The 18,505-nt window shown below is 43.9% G+C and overlaps 1 protein-coding gene across 3 annotated transcripts in view; it reads left to right on the forward strand.

Moving 5' to 3' along the window:
• Positions 1-104: 104 nt before the first annotated feature.
• ACER2 (alkaline ceramidase 2) overlaps positions 105-18,505 on the forward strand; it is a 39,751-nt gene continuing 21,350 nt past the window's right edge. The window contains exons 1-4 of one of the 3 annotated variants that reach the window (XM_075128825.1): positions 105-361; positions 13,912-14,026; positions 14,990-15,131; positions 16,139-16,276. In XM_075128825.1, the coding sequence (XP_074984926.1) occupies positions 152-361; positions 13,912-14,026; positions 14,990-15,131; positions 16,139-16,276 (605 nt within the window). In that variant the 5' untranslated portion in view covers positions 105-151. Of the gene's footprint in view, positions 362-9,034; positions 9,147-13,911; positions 14,027-14,989; positions 15,132-16,138; positions 16,277-18,505 lie in introns of those variants that run through there. The other 2 variants (XM_048850173.2, XM_048850174.2) reach the window with 2 other exon arrangements.

The following is an 18,505-nucleotide window of genomic DNA, read 5'->3' on the forward strand; positions in this document are numbered from 1 at the left end:
CAGATGCCGGACACAAGTGCCACGTGACCGAGATTAGCCAATCGCAAAAGTGATTTCCGCGGCGGGCGTGTTTCCCGCACCGGAAGGGAAGGGAAGGGGAGGGATGCTCGTGGCCGCTCTGTCCCCTGTGGTGGTGTACGCTGCGTGCTCTATGGTTAGCAGGTACCGTCATTGCCCCCGGAGGGAGCTGGTTGTTGCCATGGCAACAGATAAATGGCGTCACCCCCCTCCCAAGGCAGAGTTAACTCGGAGCCGGGGCAGGGGGTGCTTCGCTTACGGTGAGAGGCTACAGCCCCCTCGCCAGCTCCCCACGGCAGGCAGGCAGGCCTGGTTCCCGCCAGGCGGCCCCCCAGGTGTCTCGGTGAGTGGTAACGCCAGCCCAGGTGTGTGTCTCACCGGTGCCAAACGCTTCAACAATGGGTCGTGCTTTCCTCTCGGCCAGGGTCAGGAAACTCCGTGAGATGCGGTTTGTGGAATTTCCCGCTTCTTTGTTCTACTGGGACATGTCCTGCTCCTTGCCCCTCCCTCTGCCCGGGTCGCCCCGCTATCCAGTGTCTCTCCCAAGATCCACAGAGCCTCTGTGTGTAATAAACGTTGGGCCCGAGACGGGTCCTTATTTCAGAGCCCCAGTCACCAAACGTAGGTCGGAATTCAAAAGTCACGGCAAAGGGCCCGGGCTCTCCCCCTGGCCGCTGGTGACCAGTGCCCCTGGGAGTCCACGCGTGTTCATGCTCAACTATCCACCGGGTCTGAAGGGGATGTGTTGTAGAGAACAGATTATTTCTGACGCCACCTTCTTCTGATTTGCTCTCAATAACCTGCAGGCAGCGGAGGAGTTTCCTCAGTGTGCCAGGGAAAGGTGCTGGGGACCCACTGTTCCCCAACTGTACAACACAGGCTGGTTTCCAACAGGTTGGATATCTTCCTTTTGTGGAGGCAGAGGGGAGAGTATTGCCCATTATTAGGAATAAATGAAAACATGGAAGGGGTTAAAATGTTCACCTAACTTCAAACTGAATGGTTATCATACTGTTGGCTTGAACTAGTGGCTGTCCCTGTTCAATTTTCTGTCTGTTAACTTTATGAACCGTCACATCTGGATGCTAGGGAATGTGGTTCTGTTGGGGTCTGAAAGACTAGATGTAGGACTAGATGTAGGAGTCCAAGAGATCAGCCATAAGGGGGCTAGGAAATGCAGTCTGTTGCAGCTGCCAAAAACCAGATGGTGGATCCAGAAATAGTAGAGCAGCAGCCTGTGAGCCTGGAATGGGTGGAGAGGATGCCTGACAGCTGGGACTGGAGAGATTGAGAGCTGTGTGGTGCAGTCTGATGAGTGAGAGTTTCAGAAAGATTTAAGAAAGACAGGCCGTGGCTAAGTGTTGGTGTCAGCAGGGAAACAGATACAAAATGAAGGTAAAAACAGGATTATGTTGATTTAAGACCAGTATATGTGTTCCCTCTAATTTTTTACATCCATGTGCGGAATGAATTTTATGTGCACCAATGTGGAGGTGATGTGTGGCAAGAGTGGGGCTGAGGGGTTTGGTGTGTGGGAGGGGGCTCAGTGCTGGGGCAGAGGGTTGGGATGCAGGGGGGTGAGGGCTCTGGCTGGGAATGTGGGCTCTGGAGTGGGGCTGGGGATGAGGGGTTTGGTGTGCGGGAGGGGGTTCAGGGCTGGGGCAGAGGGTTGGGGTGTGGGGGTTGAGTGCTCCAGCTGGGGGTGAGGGGTTCAGGGTGCAGGAGGGGGCTAAGGGCTGGAGCAGAAGGTTGGAGTGCGGGGGGGGAGGGGGAGGGCTCTGGGGTGAGGCTGGGGAGGAGGGGTTTGAGGTGTAGGCTGCCCTGGGGCTGTGGCAGGGAGCGAGGACTCCCTCCAGCCCTCTCTCTCCATAGAAGCCAGGGGAGAGGCTTCTCTCTCCCAGCTGCGGCAGCTCCAAGGCTGGGGCCGAGGGAGAGGCACCTCTCCCTGCCTGGGCAGCCCTTGATAGCCTGCTGCGCAGCTTAAAGAGAACTTAGCATATGATGTACTTACAGTGGGCACTTCGCTTATGGTACACTACTTGTAACAATATTTACTGTTAACATTTTCATTGCTCATTTGTTTGTTTACACATTGATTTTTCCTGTGTCCTGAAAGATTCCTCTTAAGGATACTTCATATGAGTTAGTTTCAGTGCTAATGGAACAATAGGAATACAGCAGTTCAATCTGTAAGTGAAATGTCCTAGTGCTAGATATCCAACAGTCACAGTGACCTAAAAGCACACAACTACCCCTATTCAGGAGGGACAGTTCCAGTTATTTAGCAATATTTGTTTTGTTCTCTACCTTCAAATATCTGAGTGTTTGATATTTCAATACAGGTGTGCCCCAACTGATTTTCCCTCCAATATTCATATTTATAGCTTTCACATGTTAGCAGATATGCAAAAGATAGGCTTTCTTCTCTGAGATCACCCAACATATTGGAAAAGGGCAGAAGTAATGATCCGGTTATTTTCTTTCCAAGTGTTTTGTGAACAAATATTTTGAATACAAAATAGTGGCATGAGCCAAATAAAGGTAGGAAGGAAGGAAGATGTAAATTGTCTCCTTTTCTGGAATCAGCTATGGAAACAGAAAAAGAAATGCTTAAAGTTTCCATTGCCCTCTTTGGTTCCTCGTCCTCCAGTCTTGCAATAAGCATGGTTCACCCAGAGCAAAGAATCTGGCCCCTAGTGTAGAACATTGCTAATTCACACTAATGATGGAGACACCTATGATAAACTCATAAATTTTGCAAAATATCCAGTAAATACAGTAAAAAAAGGCATCCAAGGTGCCTCATGACAATGTGTTTTGTTCATTTATTTTGACAAGTGTTCTAATTTATATTATTTCTTAACGTGCTAGCAAATATATTGTAGAATATTTCATAAAAATAATGGGACATGGAATCTTTCACTCTAGAGCACTGATTTCAGTCTAGCCCAGGACACTAGTAACCAAAACTTATAAGCATCTGATGAATTTTCAATGGTCCATGGGGAAAGATTTTTATGGGTTCTGTTCAGCTCCTAGCATACAAGTGTACACATCACAAAACCACTACCATAATCAGCACTAATTGGTTGCACGCTCAACAAAGACACCAAAGACTGAATGAGCCATGGAGCATGGACTGCCCTCTGGCCCTTTGGGTATGTCTACACTGCAATGTAAGCCCAGGGGTCTGTGGGACTTGAGCCCTCAGGCTCAGTGTTTGTAAACTGAGGCTTGAGCATCCACGCTGAATATTAACCCTGGATTTAGAATTTCTGGACTTAAGTTTTACACCCATACTCACGCGTCAGCACGACACTATGCAGACCCAAGTCAAACAAGCCTATCCCATGCTTCCTAGCACCCTCCCCACCTGTAGCTGCCCTAGCCCTTTGTTTGTGGTACACTTTAGTAAAGTTGACTGTCCATCCCCTGGCTCTTTACAAGATGTCATTGCAGCCTACCAACACATCCTGCTGAGCCATCTTTTGAGTCTGCACACTCCTGGTAACTGGAGCCAGCAACATGAAGGAGTCACTATTTGAAGACCTTGTCTTGCTTGGGCTTACACTCCCGTTTCAGGAAACTGGCAGAGTATCCATGAGATGCTGGTGGACATTTTAGCGGTATTTTCTGACCTACCTCAGGCACCTGTCGGAGGAGGAGGAGGAGGATGATACAGATATAGAAGACTTGAACTGGCTGATGCTGTTCACAACTCTCAGTATAACCACTGATGCCCCTTCCATAGACCGGCACTTTTGGAGCAGGACCACAAGCACAGACTGGTGGATCACTTCATCACTCTGGGATGACCAGCAGTGGCTCCAGAATTTTCACATGAAGAAAGCTACATTTGTGGAGTTTTGTGAGCAGCTTGCCCCAACCCTCCAGCATAACAACACAGACGGGGGGCAGCCATGTCAGTCTAGAAGTAGGTTGCTATAACCATCTGGAAGCTGGCTACCCGAGACTGCTACATGTCTGTTGCTAACTAGTTTGGTGTTGAAAAGTCAAGCATGGGTACAAGTCATGGTGGAAGTTTCTGAGGCAGTCAGGCGTGTGACTTACCCCAAGTTGGTGGATATAAACAATATCGCTGAAGTAAATGCTGCTTTTGAGAGAATGAGGTATCCAGATTGTGCCGGGGCCATCAATGGGACTTGTGCCCATAGTTTGCCTTCCTCAAGGAGCACATAAATCGCAGAGGGTACTACATCGTAATGCAGGCCCTTGTGAACTACAGAGTCTGATATATGGATGCCAACATGGCCTGCACTGAAAAAGTGCATGATGCCAGGGTTTTCCGCTGATTGGGAGTCTAACTTCATGGACACTGTTCTGACCACATGATATTGTCAAACGGAGTAACTGTCCCCACTGTTGTTCTAGAGGAAACCACCTTGCTTAGGCTTATGAAACTGTATCCTCCTCACAGAGGCCCTGTAAAAGAAGGTTTAATTACACCCTTAGTAGGTGTAGAATGAGTGAGCATTTGGTGGATTGAAATTCCACTGGTGCTGTTTACAGAACTGTTTGTACACCAGTGTAATCAGTGCAGTCTGCATTATTGTGGCTTCCTGTGTGCTTCACAATCTTTGTGAATCCAAAGGATGAGCCATTTGGCACTGAATGGAGGTATGACAGTAATGGATTGCTGAACCGGTACACTCAGCCAGAAGGTACACTTATCACAGCTGGAGCAGGATACACATGGGCAACAGAAATCATGGATACTTTGAGCACTTGTGTTATGGACTTGCCTGGACCAGTAGAGGATGGTACGTTTTATGGGTGTATTTGTACAGTAATTTTTATAATAAATGAAGTAATGCTACAAATGGAGTGTGTGATTGTCACAAATGGTTAATTGTGGATGAGATAACTGCTTATCCAGTGGGGTGGAGACAGTGGTTTGTGTGACTTGAAATGTGGATTTTCATTATGGACTGATCTGAATTGATGTATGAAGAACTTGTATTTGGATAAAACTTCCTAGTTGTGCCTTATCATGTCTTCATTCTTTGAAATACATATTATATGATGTGATGGAATAATGGCAATAAACTTTTATAATAAAATAAAAGCCTTTATTTGTGAACATGTCTATTACAAAAAAACCTACCAAACAATATTAAAGCATTGTCAGCCAGGCCAGCTGCCATTAGAACACCAAAACACCAGTAATAAACCAACACCAAAATCCATAATAAAATAAAGTGCATAACACAAACTTTCAACAGTGAAGCCAGTGCAAACAAATAAATTCCCTACTTTTGCATGTCCCTGGGCCTCCCTTTCTAGCACATTTAGTGTAAACTTGGTGACGATGCCTGGGGGTGGAGGACTGCTGGGGGTGTATTTGACCTGTCCAGCTACTAGTGTTCAGTCTTGGTTGCATGGGCCACCCAACTTTTGTATTGTCCAATGTGTTCCTAGTCTGCATGACATGGTACCATGGACAGGGCTCAGGATGTGGTACAGGTGGAGCAGAAGCCTGAACTCTTGTGGCCATTAGCCCTTAGAGCCTCTCAAACAGGTCTTTCCGCCATGCTCTGTCTTCCTCCCTCAAGCAATGTTCCTGCTCCCGAAACTGCTGCAACTCTCAACTGACCTGCTTCAATTTTCTCCTTGCACTCTGTAGCCTGTCTGTGCCTTTCAACTTGCCATGAATTCTTTTCCCTTTGGTACTGTACCTGCTTGTTGGCCCTGTCCAGGATGTCCACCTTAAGTTCATCACAGAAATGCTTTCTCTTTGACTGTTAGAAATCTCAGGCTTCTGTTGGAGTGTGGTTAAGCTGCAGAGGTGGAAGGGCCTGCACAGGTGGAAGGGAGTGAAAGCCACCATCAAACAGCACATTATTGTAGCAGTACTTCAAAAAAGGTTCACTGTATCCTCAGAGAAAAGTGCCTGTGGAATCTCAAGGCCAAAAATTGATGCTTTGTAAAACTCAGCTTCATTATATTCTTAGAGAAGCGATTTGATTCCCAGAAACTCCATGGACATAACTGAGTTAAGCAGAGTGCAAAGAATGTACACACAACGGTAAGGTGAAATTTTAAAAGTGTAGCATTTGTAAAGTGCAGACCATGATACCCTGGGGGCGGGGGTGTGTGTGTCACGGTTTACTAGCTAAGGTTTCTCAGTCCTTTCAGGCATTCCATATTCTGGAGGACATAAGAATCCTGGAGTTCCCTGAATGGCAAAGGGCCATTCTATTCCATGCTACCAGTGGCAAGCCAGCCATGTATTCCACAGAGGTTTTCAAGCTTACGGTGAGCGAGCAACACGTTAACAAGTGGAGTGGGCTGGTGCCCTATAGAGGAGGGTCTGGAAAATATGCCTTTCCCCAAAATGTGACTACCTATCTGGAGTTCCTCCTACAGGTAAAGTTTGTAGCTATCAGCACCCAAGATTCATGGGGGAATGAACAGGATGCTGTGTTAGCATCCACATGGATTACTGCATCCCTACGGCTTATGATACAGTCTATTGTGACTACATCTGCTCATGGACTACATGTCAACACACACAATAATACGGACTCTCAAAGAACTGCACAGCCACCTCCTCTCCCTCAAAACTTTTCTGGACTACATCCAACCTTCCAGCCGTATTAGACATGGATTTAATCACCCATGAACTACACTTCTGCCTCCTTCCCGTACAGATTACAGGTAGCCTGTTATGTTGTGGCGTGGCCAATTTGTACTGCACAGCATACAAAAAGGAAAGGCAATATAAGGTTCTTACTTTTAACACTCCAGCATATCTTTGTAAGAACATACAAGTATCTAGTAAAAATTTAATGTTAACCGCTTAACTGTTGTTTGCACTTTTCAGTCTCCATTTTAATGCCATGTGAATAGAGGGAGCAGATGCCAAAATGCTAAGGCGTGCATTCCGCCATTAGTGGATACACACTCCTACCCATGGTTTGTAATAAAAATTGTGTTGGCTCATAAATCACAAATCTCTCCCATTTGTGTATTAATAACAACAAACATGGAGCCAAAATATTTACCAGGCACTGGAGTTATTTTTGCCTCTTCTGCTTCTACTTCCACAGCGGGCTGCTCCTCCAGGGGGTCATCGAACAGCTCCTCTGAGTGTGGACATGCTGCAGCTGCTCTGGCAGCAAAGTCTCCTTGGGGACTGGTGTGAGCACCAGAGTCACTTCACTAGACTGATCTGGCAGCTGCTGGCTCCCTTCTGGTGGTGTACAAGATTCAGAGGTCAGAAGGTTGCCATTGCTGACCAGGTTATTGTGAACCGCTGTGGAGCTCATTGCTCAATGCATCTGATCAAACTTCTCCTAAAAGAGACAGGATGATAGGGAGTTCCCAGAGGTGCAGTCCTCATCCCTGGCTTTCTTGGTAGTTGCTCTTGAACCACTTAATCCACTCCCTGCACTGATCTGTCTGGTATTTCTTAGTACGCATGGTCATTTCTGGTATTCTTATTGAAACCGAATGTCTTCTTCTCCTCACACCACAGATTTACCAGAATTTGACCATGGTCCTGTGACCAGGTAGCAGTGTGCTTGGCAACAGACTTCTTGCTGGTGGCCATAGCTAACTCAGGAGACAGTTCCCGCTGTTAGCAACTCAGCAGTCAGAATAAAATGGAAACGTTAAATGCCAAGCAGCTGTACATGCACCAGGGGGATGCTTCTGTTTCCTGGGAGTCAATTGGCTAATCTTGGGATAGAAAGGATAAGAAAGCTGGCCCGTGGCATTGTGGGATAGTGTTTGCAGCCTCTCAGGATGTGAGACTGGGGGATCTGGTCCCAAGCTCTGTTCATGGTGCAAAATGATGCATTGTGGACCCAAGCCCCAGTGTGACTAGGGTGACCAGACAGCAAATGTGAAAAATCAGGACGGGGTGGGGGGTAATAGGAGCCCATATAAGAAAAAGACCCAAAAATCGGGATTGTCCCTATAAAATTTGGACATCTGGTCACCCTAAGTGTGACTCAGGCTCAGAAGCACCCACCTTGCAGGGTCCTAGGGTCTGGGTTCAGAAGGCTTACTGGTCTGAATCAGATAGATTTGTGTATAGACTGCAGGGGGGAGAGGTTGGGCTTGAGCCTGAATCTGAGCCCAGGTTTACATTGGAATGTAGACATACCCTTAGAGGTTATCCCTTTGAAACAGGCTAAGGGACACGGGTTGGGCAATGTGGGGAAGCTGTCTCTGCTCCTTTCTCTTTTTCTGTGTGTAAACAGAGAGCTTTAGTCTGCAAAACTGCCAGACTATGGATTTTCACGAGAACGGGGGGGAAGGAGGGGGAGCTCAATCCAGAAGCTGTTCTAGGAAAGATTACTGCAGTTCATTAATTTAAGTGTTTCAAAATCAGTCTGTTTTACTTGTGCTGGTGCCCAGATGCAGCGGATGTTGCGTTAAAAAAATGTCTGCATTATCCTTTATTTCCCTGTTTGTTCACTTTGTGTCTTAAATGTTTCCGCCCCCATCTGTGTGGGTTTCGGAGTGGGGACAGCCTGGAATCCCAGAGATAGAAATTAAGATTTATTAAGTCCCACCTGGTGGCTCCGCTGGGGACCGGTGCAGAATTATTCCGTACACCCTCGTCTCTTCTGTGCTCCTCCAGCCCGGTCCTGAACGACAGAAGTCAATCAACAGGAGCTTGCGCGGACTTCCATTGGAGGAGGATCCGACTCTCTGTGTCGTGCGTGGTAAATACAGGGCAGCAGCTTGGCTGAGGCCGAAGGCGCAGGCGCTCTGGGGCTGAGGGCGGGCAGGCTGATCAGCAGGGAAGCGTGCATTAAGCTAAAAAACCCACTGGGAGGAGGGAGGATGAGTCCAACAGGCTGAGAGGTGCTGCTTGTGGAGCTCCATATCCGGCTGGAGCAAAGGAAAACAGGAGGAAGCTGCTGCGGGTGCTACCTCAATGTTGTCTGGGTCTTGCTGATTAGTCCAGGGGAGCAACAGCACAGAGAGCCCCAACACAGCCGCAGCGGAAAAAGCAGAAGCGGCCCTAAGGCAGATCCACCCCAGTCATGAGCACCCTCTACTTGTGGGATCAGCTGCGAGCCGGCAGCTCCGAGGTAGACTGGTGCGAAGATAACTACACTATCGTGCCCACGATAGCCGAGTTCTACAACACGGTGTGTATCGAGTACATAGCTTTGTGTTTGCACATCTGTATGCATGTCTCTGTGTCTTTCAGTGCCTGCAGTACACTCGGTATTTATTTTTTATCTTATGTTTAATGCATACGTATGTATATAGTGTGTGTGTGTCTGACTAAGTAATTATTTAAATATTATTGGTACATCCTGTCACTTTCATTGACTTTTTAAATAAAAAAATAAGATGCAAATAACATTTACATTTGTTACTTTTTGTTCGCTAACTTTAATAGGAAGTTATCCAAATATAGCAAAAATACCATCATCTTCTTTTGTATTTCATAGTTTTTTAGCCTTGATTTCAAAGCATTTCCATGGGGAGTTAAAAGGAAATGAGATCTCTTGTTTTTCTAGCTTGGGGAAAATAGCAGCAGTCCCTCAGCTTTCCCTTGCCTTTTTGCACACAGGGCTAGAATAAGGTCTTCTTGCATGTGACAGTGTTGGTATTTTATTAGGGCTGTGGTCTTACTGTCCAATTGCAAGTTATCAGTTTTCCTGTAGCTTTATTTGGATGGTGTGGGGGTGAGGGTGGGAAGCGTCTTTTGTGATCTGGTTTCACGTGCCTGTTTTCTGTTGATTTTGTTTCACCATCGTATAAGGCTAACATTTTTATTTTACTGGAACTTTAAAACTTTTTCATTTTAAAATGAAATGGAAAATGTTAAGGTTGATCACAAAAATACCAGGTTTCAGAGTAGCAGCCGTGTTAGTCTGTATTCGCAAAAAGAAAAGGAGTACTAGTGGCACCTTAGAGACTAACCAATTTATTTGAGCATAAGCTTTCGTGAGCTACACCTCCCTTCATCGGATGCAATTATGCTCAAATAAATTGGTTAGTCTCTAAGGTGCCACTAGTACTCCTTTTTCTTTTCACAAAAATACCATCTACTATACTGATTGGAAATTTTTCTGATCCTAATTCTGTGTATATATCTCTCTTAAATCAACAATATATGGAAAGGGTCAGATATCAGTCTCATTTATGCTGGATTTACCAGTGTAACTTTGACTTCATTGGAGTTACTCCACATTTCTACCAGCATAGCTGAGATCAGAACCGGACTCAAAGACTAAACAAAATACAAAAGAGAGTTTTATCTCCACCCACTCCCACGTTCTAATATCTGGGACCATCTAACTTGTGTGACGCTCTTTTCTTTCTTTTGGGAGCAACATGCCCGGGGCCTAGGCTAGTAGTGTTTGCACTGGAGTAGAGGTGAACACAGAATGCTGTATGTGGAAGAACTAAAAATTGCTGCTCTTGAAATTTGTCCACCCCCCCCCCGCCCAAGCTGAGCAAATTCCTTTCAGTTCTGCAATAGCAGCTTCTTATGTATCAAATTTAGGGCTGGTCTATAGGTTTATCTATATTAGAAAATTTTAATTTGATAAATTGCTGGATTTATATTGACCAGTTCAAGTGCATCTCTGTTGGCGTGGTCTGCACCCAGGCTTTTGGATTGATTCAACTATTTCAGTTAGGGCTATGATTTTTTTTTTAACTGAAATAATTATCCTGTTACAATCCCTAGTCCTGAATGCAGTTAAGCCAGTATAAAGGTGCATTCCACTGGTGTAGCTTATTCCCCTATCCCCTTCCTGTAAGGGAATAGCTTTATACCACTATAACTGCATCCACATTAGTGGGGCATTGTACAGCTTCACAGATTTGTATGGAAAGTGTGGTGTACACTGGGATCCTGCAAATTCTGTGCAGGGCTTCCTTCAATTTTGATGGGTAATCATGTATGGAGGGCTGGCAGGATGGTACCCTGAGTTTCTCTGACTCTTTTCTTCCCACCTCACTGTCTTTTGGGGGTTTCTTGAACCCATTTTCCAAAAAACTTGCCTAGCTCCTTCCTCTTTGTCTCCTGTTCTTTCTGGCTTTTTTTTTTTTTTTCCTTTCCAGGTTAGCAACCGGTTGTAGCACTGCATGCAGTTACAGAACTACATTTACACACCAAACCCTCTGCTGAGCGAATCAGTGAGGACTACATGATCTCAGTCCGTGTCTTTTTTTCTTGCTAGCTCCACACATTTAAATAAAAGCAAATCCCACATTTGAGCCCAGCATTGCTGATGCTATGATTTCCTTAGAACCACTATCAAGAGTGATCTGGTATATGGGTGCCCTATGATATCTGAGCACTTTGGGGAAAGTAGTCTGCTATATTTGCCCGTGTTGTCCCTGCAGAAGAACCTAAAACATAGGGAGGAAGTTTTTAGGATAAACAAAAGAGAACACTTCTTAATGAAAGCAAATGTGACTTGGAGCAGGCTGGAAGTGAGATGGGAGAGGGTGGTGAACACCCTCTATGGTGAAATGCTGAGAAAATTAGCTAAAACATGAATGGTAATACTATAGAATGTAGTCCTGGAAAGTGCAGGGGGTGCACCAGGATGAATGATCAGATTAGGTCAAGAAAAGACAGCTGTTAACAGATCTATGGTGGAAATCCTGGCCCAACTCAAGTCAATGGGAGTTTTGCCACTGACCTCATTGGAGCCAAGATTTCACTCCATACCTCTAAAATGACTTGGGATAACATGGCTATGGGCCTGACCCAAAGCCCATTGAAGTCACTGGAAAGACTGCCCTTGTCTTGAATGGGCTTTGAATCAGGCCCTTAAAGTACTATAGCAGAACCTTGCTAATACACATCCCAAAAGGCCAGATATTATTCACTTCTCAGCAAAGATTTAACGGCACAGTCCTGTAGTCACAGGACAAAGGCCTTGTCTAAACACAAATTTTGAAACAGTTACCTAAAGATATTTTAAAATTTTATTTAGTTAGACTGGTGCAAACTGTGTGGACACTCCTAAATTGAGTTTAAATCAGGTATGTATACATGTCGTGGGTTTTTTGGGGACAGGAAGGTTGATTTGTTTTTAATTTGGCTTTTGTAAAGCTATACTCTATCTGCGGCATTGCAGACCTTTGTGGAAGTCCTGGGTGACAAGAACTGGACAATCTTTCTTCATTGTGCCTTTGTTTACACTCTTGGGTCTTTTGTTGACCAAAATGAGGGAACCAAATGTTTGCAGTGATGGAATTTGGTCCAGTTTGTGATGGAGCTCAAAGCAAAGAACAGTTACATTAAGCCTTTTAATACAGTATATCAGGATCCCCTTTTCTATATAGTTTATTTTGATAAAATCAGAAATTCAATACAGTGACTTCTAATGATGTATTTCAAACCTCTTCCTGCCAACCATATATTGTTCTGTAACAGTCCTAGATGCCAGTCCTAAAAAAGCCACAGAATCCTTTCTCCCTCTTCTCAATAGCCTGCTGATCTAGCTTTTTTTATTTTTAGGTGACAGGAGAGGTGGGTTGGTCAATTTTTTTAATGTAAGTTTTTGTTGCATTTCAGCCTTTTCAACATTTTCATTGTAATCTTTTCTTAAAGAAAAAATTGATTTTAAAAGTACAAGTGAGCTCATCTCTATCATATTATCTTCTGAGTCTCAGGCTGAATGCTGTTTCCAAGGGTTCTGCTGGCACAAATTCACCGTGTTTCTAGTAAAGAGTGTGCTATTTTAAACTGAGCGGGAGATTGCTTTTTCTAAATATTTTACTTTAATTAAACCCAAAGGTCAAGGCTTCTGAAGAAAATGTGACCCTCTGTGGGGGCATCTTTAGTTTGATTTAATGCTTCTTGCATACAGTGCTTGCACATGAATATGCTTAGGAGCCCCTCCTTCAGTTCCTGTCATTTTGAATGCTGGTTTTAGGAACACGTTTTGACCCTTCCTGGGAATGTAAGTGAGGTGATTGAATTTTAATCTGTCTGAATTAGGTTCTTGTGTAAAGGGAAGACTATATTTGAGGACATCAGTAGGGAAAAATATAGTTGAAGGAGCAAACACACCCATTAAAGGTCCAATCCTACATGCTTTGTCCACCCCAGACTCTCATTAACTTCAGTGGAAGGTTGAGGGGCACTGGGAATATATGATCAGGCCCTAAAAGGCCAAACTGGCCAGTTTAAATTATAGGTTTCAAAGGCAGCTGTAATTCCCCCCCCCCCTTTTTTTTTTCAGGGGGACTCTCTTATGACCAAGCTCGCTCTCTCTCCTGCCTGAGTAATTGGGCTAGGCACTGAGAATGTAATAGAGGCAATGATGAGGAATTCTGTCTCCCTCCCCTGCCTCTCACCTGAGGATGAAGTTGTAGGGTAGATGCTCCACAGCTGCCTGTTACAGCCTAAGAGCTGCAGCAGGGTTCCCCAGCCCAAGTGCCTCCGCCTTCCTCTAAGGGAGGACCACATGATCTGTATCCAGGCAGTTCCACAAGTTTTCATGCAAGGCTCCCTCAGTCATTAAGAAGAGTGCCACCAGCTAAGATTCTTGTTATTCACCTCTTGTTGTCATTATATACTTTTTGAATTGCAATGACATGAATATTTGATAATGTATTTATGTAATCACAGCAGTGTTGCTCATGGGATAGATTTACAAGGTATTTTAAGGAAGGGATCATCCACATTATACATTGTTCCCAGTCTGGATGGATTTATGCTTAACATTCTCAAAGTATAGACCTCCACTGCAGAACCTGGGTCAGCTTTGAGAAAACAGAAGGACATATGAGTTTTGGTGAGCTGGGGTTGTCATCAGACCAAGCAACAAATGTGCTTTTCTAGATGGTTTTTGACAGCTTACAAACTTTAAAAGTTTGTTTAATTTTCCCCCTTTATTTGATACATTTTATTTTATTTTATTTTTTCTTTTCTAGATAAGCAACATCTTGTTTTTTGTTTTGCCACCAATATGTATGTGCTTATTTCGTCAATATGCAACCTGCTTCAACAGTGGAATATACCTAATATGGACTCTGCTAGTTGTTGTTGGTAAGTTGGTGTGTGTGTGTGTGTGTGTGTGTGTGTCTGGTCATGCATGAACTGCAAGAGAGAGGAAATTAGGTTCTTTTCCTGCCCGCATATCATGTTTTTGAAAAATAAAGCAACCCTGACTTCTAGTGAACAGTTTATTTGAACTTGATACTGAAGCATGTGCGCTTTTACAAAGGAAAATGTATTGTGACAATAGAGGTTGGCTGGAACTCTGGCCTGCTTAGCTCTGTTCTGCCCTTCCCTTGCGTAATTGCTCTTGCTACATTTGGGCTTGATGCTGAGCAGTGCTGAACACCCACATCCCATTACTTTAGTAGGAGTTGAGGATAGTTAGCATCATTTGGGAGGAGTTCAGGAGCCTTTTGTTTGTAACATGCTGATAATTTCTCTCCATAGAAGTGAATGTTTACCCATTTTATGTACAGAGGATCATTAATGTTTCCATTGTCAGCGACAATGGAAGATTTTGAAATACTACATAGATGGGGCAAAGAATTATTGTGCAGGTTGCATGGCTCTATAAAAAAGCATGGGATTTCCACCTGTAAATCATGCTAAGGTTTAGCCACCACCTGCTGCTACCCTTGTTTGACTTTCTCACTGGCTGGGAGGGGGTATCTCTATTTTTAGTTGTTTTTAGTTGTTTAGTTTGGAGTTGTGGGTTTTTTAAAAAAATAATACTGTGCCCATTTCAATTAATAGTGATACCCTGATGTGCTTTTTCTTTTACGTAAGCTCCATTTTGCTATTTAGAACTGACATTTGCACCTTTCATAAATTGGTTGTTTTGCAATAAGTTTTAGCTGCCACAGATTGTAGTGTTATTTAAGTCTTTCTACCATTTCCAGGCAGAATGATCTCCATGTCAAAGCATGTACTATTAGGTCCATTGTTAAGCGGCATAGTTTAGTGCTATACACTACTATAACTTCATATTGGCTTTTTAATTGATTCATCCAGGAATTGGATCGGTCTATTTCCATGCTACACTCAGTTTCCTGGGTCAGATGCTAGATGAGCTGGCTATTCTTTGGGTCCTGATGTGCGCTCTGGCCATGTGGTTCCCCAGAAGATACCTCCCAAAGGTTTTTCGAAATGACAGGTAATATATATGTATGCAGTGTCATTGTAGCTCTGTCAAGTCAGAGGATGTTAGAGAGACAAGATGGGTGCATTAGTGAAATAGTGTAATGAACTTCAAGACACAATCAGGGAACCATCCTGAGCTCTTTAAGATATATTTTTACCTGAGTTAATCTCTTTTATTGGACCATCATCTGTTGGTGAGAGAGACAAGCTTTCCGTCTTACACAGAGCTCTTTTTGAGGTCTGGAAAAAGGTACTCAGAGTGTCACAGTGAAATACAAAGTGGAACAGATCGTTTAACATAAATAGTTAATTATACTGGGAGTATTGCCAAATCTGAACCTTAAACAAAAAAACCCACAAGGCAGGCCCCCCAAAATCATTGGTTTTAGAATCATGACATATATAAAAAAATCTCTGTATTAGCTTTGTGAGGTTTTGAATCTTTAGATTTCAGGTTTGCAAGCTTTTCTCTGCAGTCAAGAGAGCTAGAAAATACTTTATTTAATAAATTTAAAAAAAAAAAGCTGAGATTCTCACGTAACATGATTCCAGTAGATAGGGCTTTAAGGAAAATAATAAATATCATTATACTTGTAAAATAATGAGAATTGGCAACACTGCACTGGTTTTAGACCTTGTAACTCAATTGAATACAGTGGAATAGCTCATGAATTATACTGGAATAAGAGAGATCAGAATAGGGCCTCAGTTTCAAATATTTATGATCAGTGTGCATATAAAATATGCAACTCTCAAGGCTGCAGTCTTGCGAAGACATATGCACGAGACACACATGTATGCAAAGTTAAAGTCTTTGCCAGATCGGAGCCAAAGTAGGCATTCTGTACACACCATGTTGTTGTTGTTATAGTGTGTGTCGTATCTTATGCCTATTCAAAGAAATAAAATTTTGTTTACAACAATTTTAAACATTTTTAGGATCTTGTTGCCTTTTCTTGTTTATCTTTAATGTAAGGCTTTAATTAAACCAAAATGTACACCTTTTCTTTAATTATTCAGGGCAAGGTTTAAAGCTGCAGTCGGTGTCCTTTCTGGAGTCACTACATGCCTTGCATTCATTAAGCCTGCTATCAACAACATCTCGTTAATGACACTAGGTGTCCCCTGCACAGCTCTGCTTATTGCCGAGTTGAAGAGGTAGGCTTCTTTCTTCTGTATGTGAAGCAGCCTTTTTTGATGTTTATTTTCTGAGGGTTGCATTCTAGATACAAATATACTTTTGGGCAGATCACCTTCCAGATGCATGACCCACGTAAGGGCTAGGCAGAATCTCAGTCTGTGTACTCAAGGGACTCAAACCCCCGCCCTCCACCCCCACACTGGCAGGCAGAGAACTGGGAAGCACTGGGCATGCTGTTCTCAGTTCTTGCAATTTTATAGCAAGTCTCACAACATTTAATGTTTTTACTTAAAGCCCTAGCTCCTGGACACACTTGGCTGTGGGAATCTCAACTTAATTTTTTTAAATGAAAGTTTTCCTGGTTTTCTAGCCTTCATGGTTGCAGAGAAAATCTCAAAAACCTGAACCCTAAAGGCTCCAAAGTCAGAAGGCAAATAAAAAGACCCAACATTTATTGTTGTTTTACAATCTCATGATTTTTGGGCTCCTGATTTATGATTTGTGAATCTTTGGGGTTGGCAACTGCTTCTCTGGCCTGGTCTACACCATGAAACTTTGTCATGTTTGTTCAAGGTTGACAGTTTTTATGCTGACATGACCACAGTTTGTCCTGGTCTGCACTGACTACTGAACATGTTTAGCATCTCATATCAGAACACTAGTTCACAGTGGTGAGGAGGCATGGTAACATTGCTTAGTGCAGACCAGGCCTCTGAGACAGGGTGCTGCTCTTACAGCCATGCCGCTGCGCAATGCCCCCAACGCAGGGCTGGGCCTATAAGGCACAATCCAGCTGTTGGTCTTTCTGTTATACCGGCAATGGTATAACAGAACTCAGGGCTTGTCTACACTACTGTGTGGGGTCGATCTAAGATACGCAAATTCAGCTACATGACTAGCATAGCTGAAGTCGACGTACTTGGATCTACTTACCGCAGTGTCTTCACTGCGGTATGCCGACAGCTGGCGCTCTCCCGTCAACTGCGCTTGTGCTTCTTGTTCTGGTGGAGTACCGGAGTTGACGGGAGAGCGCTCAGCAGTTGATTTATCGCGTCTATAGTAGACGCGATAAATTGACCCCCGATGGATCGATCGCTGCCCGCCTATCCGGCAGGTAGTGTAGACAAGCCCTTGCTCTGCTCCACCCCAACTGTTTGGATTCTCTCACACTGCATGTATTTCCAATGATTAATGAAGTCATTATATGTATACCTAAATACATAGGACCCAATACTCAGCTGGTGTAAACGGGATTACCTGCATTGAAGTCAGTTGAGCTGCACTGATTTACACCAATGGAGAATTTGGCCCAGTATATGCAACAAGTGCAAATTCATGTTACAAAGTAACTTTTGAATCTGATTCTCCTCTCCTACCCTTATAAATCAGGAATAACTCTTTTGAAGTCTTTGTAAAAGAAAGAAGAATCAAGCTTAACTTTAGTATTTCTTCAAAAAGAACAGGAGTACTTGTGGCACCTTAGAGACTAACAAATTTATTAGAGCATAAGCTTTCGTGGGCTACAGCCCACTTCATCGGATGCATAGAATGGAACATATAGTAAGAACACACACACACACACATTGGAAGTTTCCATACAAATTGTAAGAGGCTAATTAGCTAAGATGAGCTATTGTCAGAAACCTACTGACCGCTATACTTACCTACATGCCTCCAGCTTCCATCGAGGACACACCATATGATCCGTTGTCTACAGCCAAGCTTTAAGATACAACCGCATTTGCTCCAATCCCTCAGACAGAGACAGGATCTCTATCAAGCATTCTTAAAAATACCCACCTGCTGAAGTGAAAAAACAGATTGACAGAGCCAGAAGAGTACCCAGAAGTCACCTACTACAGGACAGGCCCAACAAAGAAAATAACAGAACGCCACTAACTGTCACCTTCAGCCCCCAACTAAAATCTCTCCAGTGCATCATCAAAGATTTACAACCTATCCTGAAAAATGATCCCTCACTCTCACAGATCTTGGGAGACAGACCAGTCCTCGCTTACAGATAGCCCCCCAACCTGAAGCAAATACTCTCCAGCAACCACACACCACACAACAAAAACACTAACTCAGGAACCTATCCTTGCAACAAAGCCGGATGCCAATTCTGTCCACATATTTATTCAAGTGACACCATCATAGGACCTAATCACATTAGTCACGCCATCAGGGGCTCGTTCACCTGCACATCTACCAATGTGATATATGCCATCATGTGCCAGCAGTGCCCC

This window comes from Caretta caretta, chromosome 5 (assembly GCF_965140235.1).
Source record: "Caretta caretta isolate rCarCar2 chromosome 5, rCarCar1.hap1, whole genome shotgun sequence".
NCBI classification, from domain to species: domain Eukaryota; kingdom Metazoa; phylum Chordata; order Testudines; family Cheloniidae; genus Caretta; species Caretta caretta.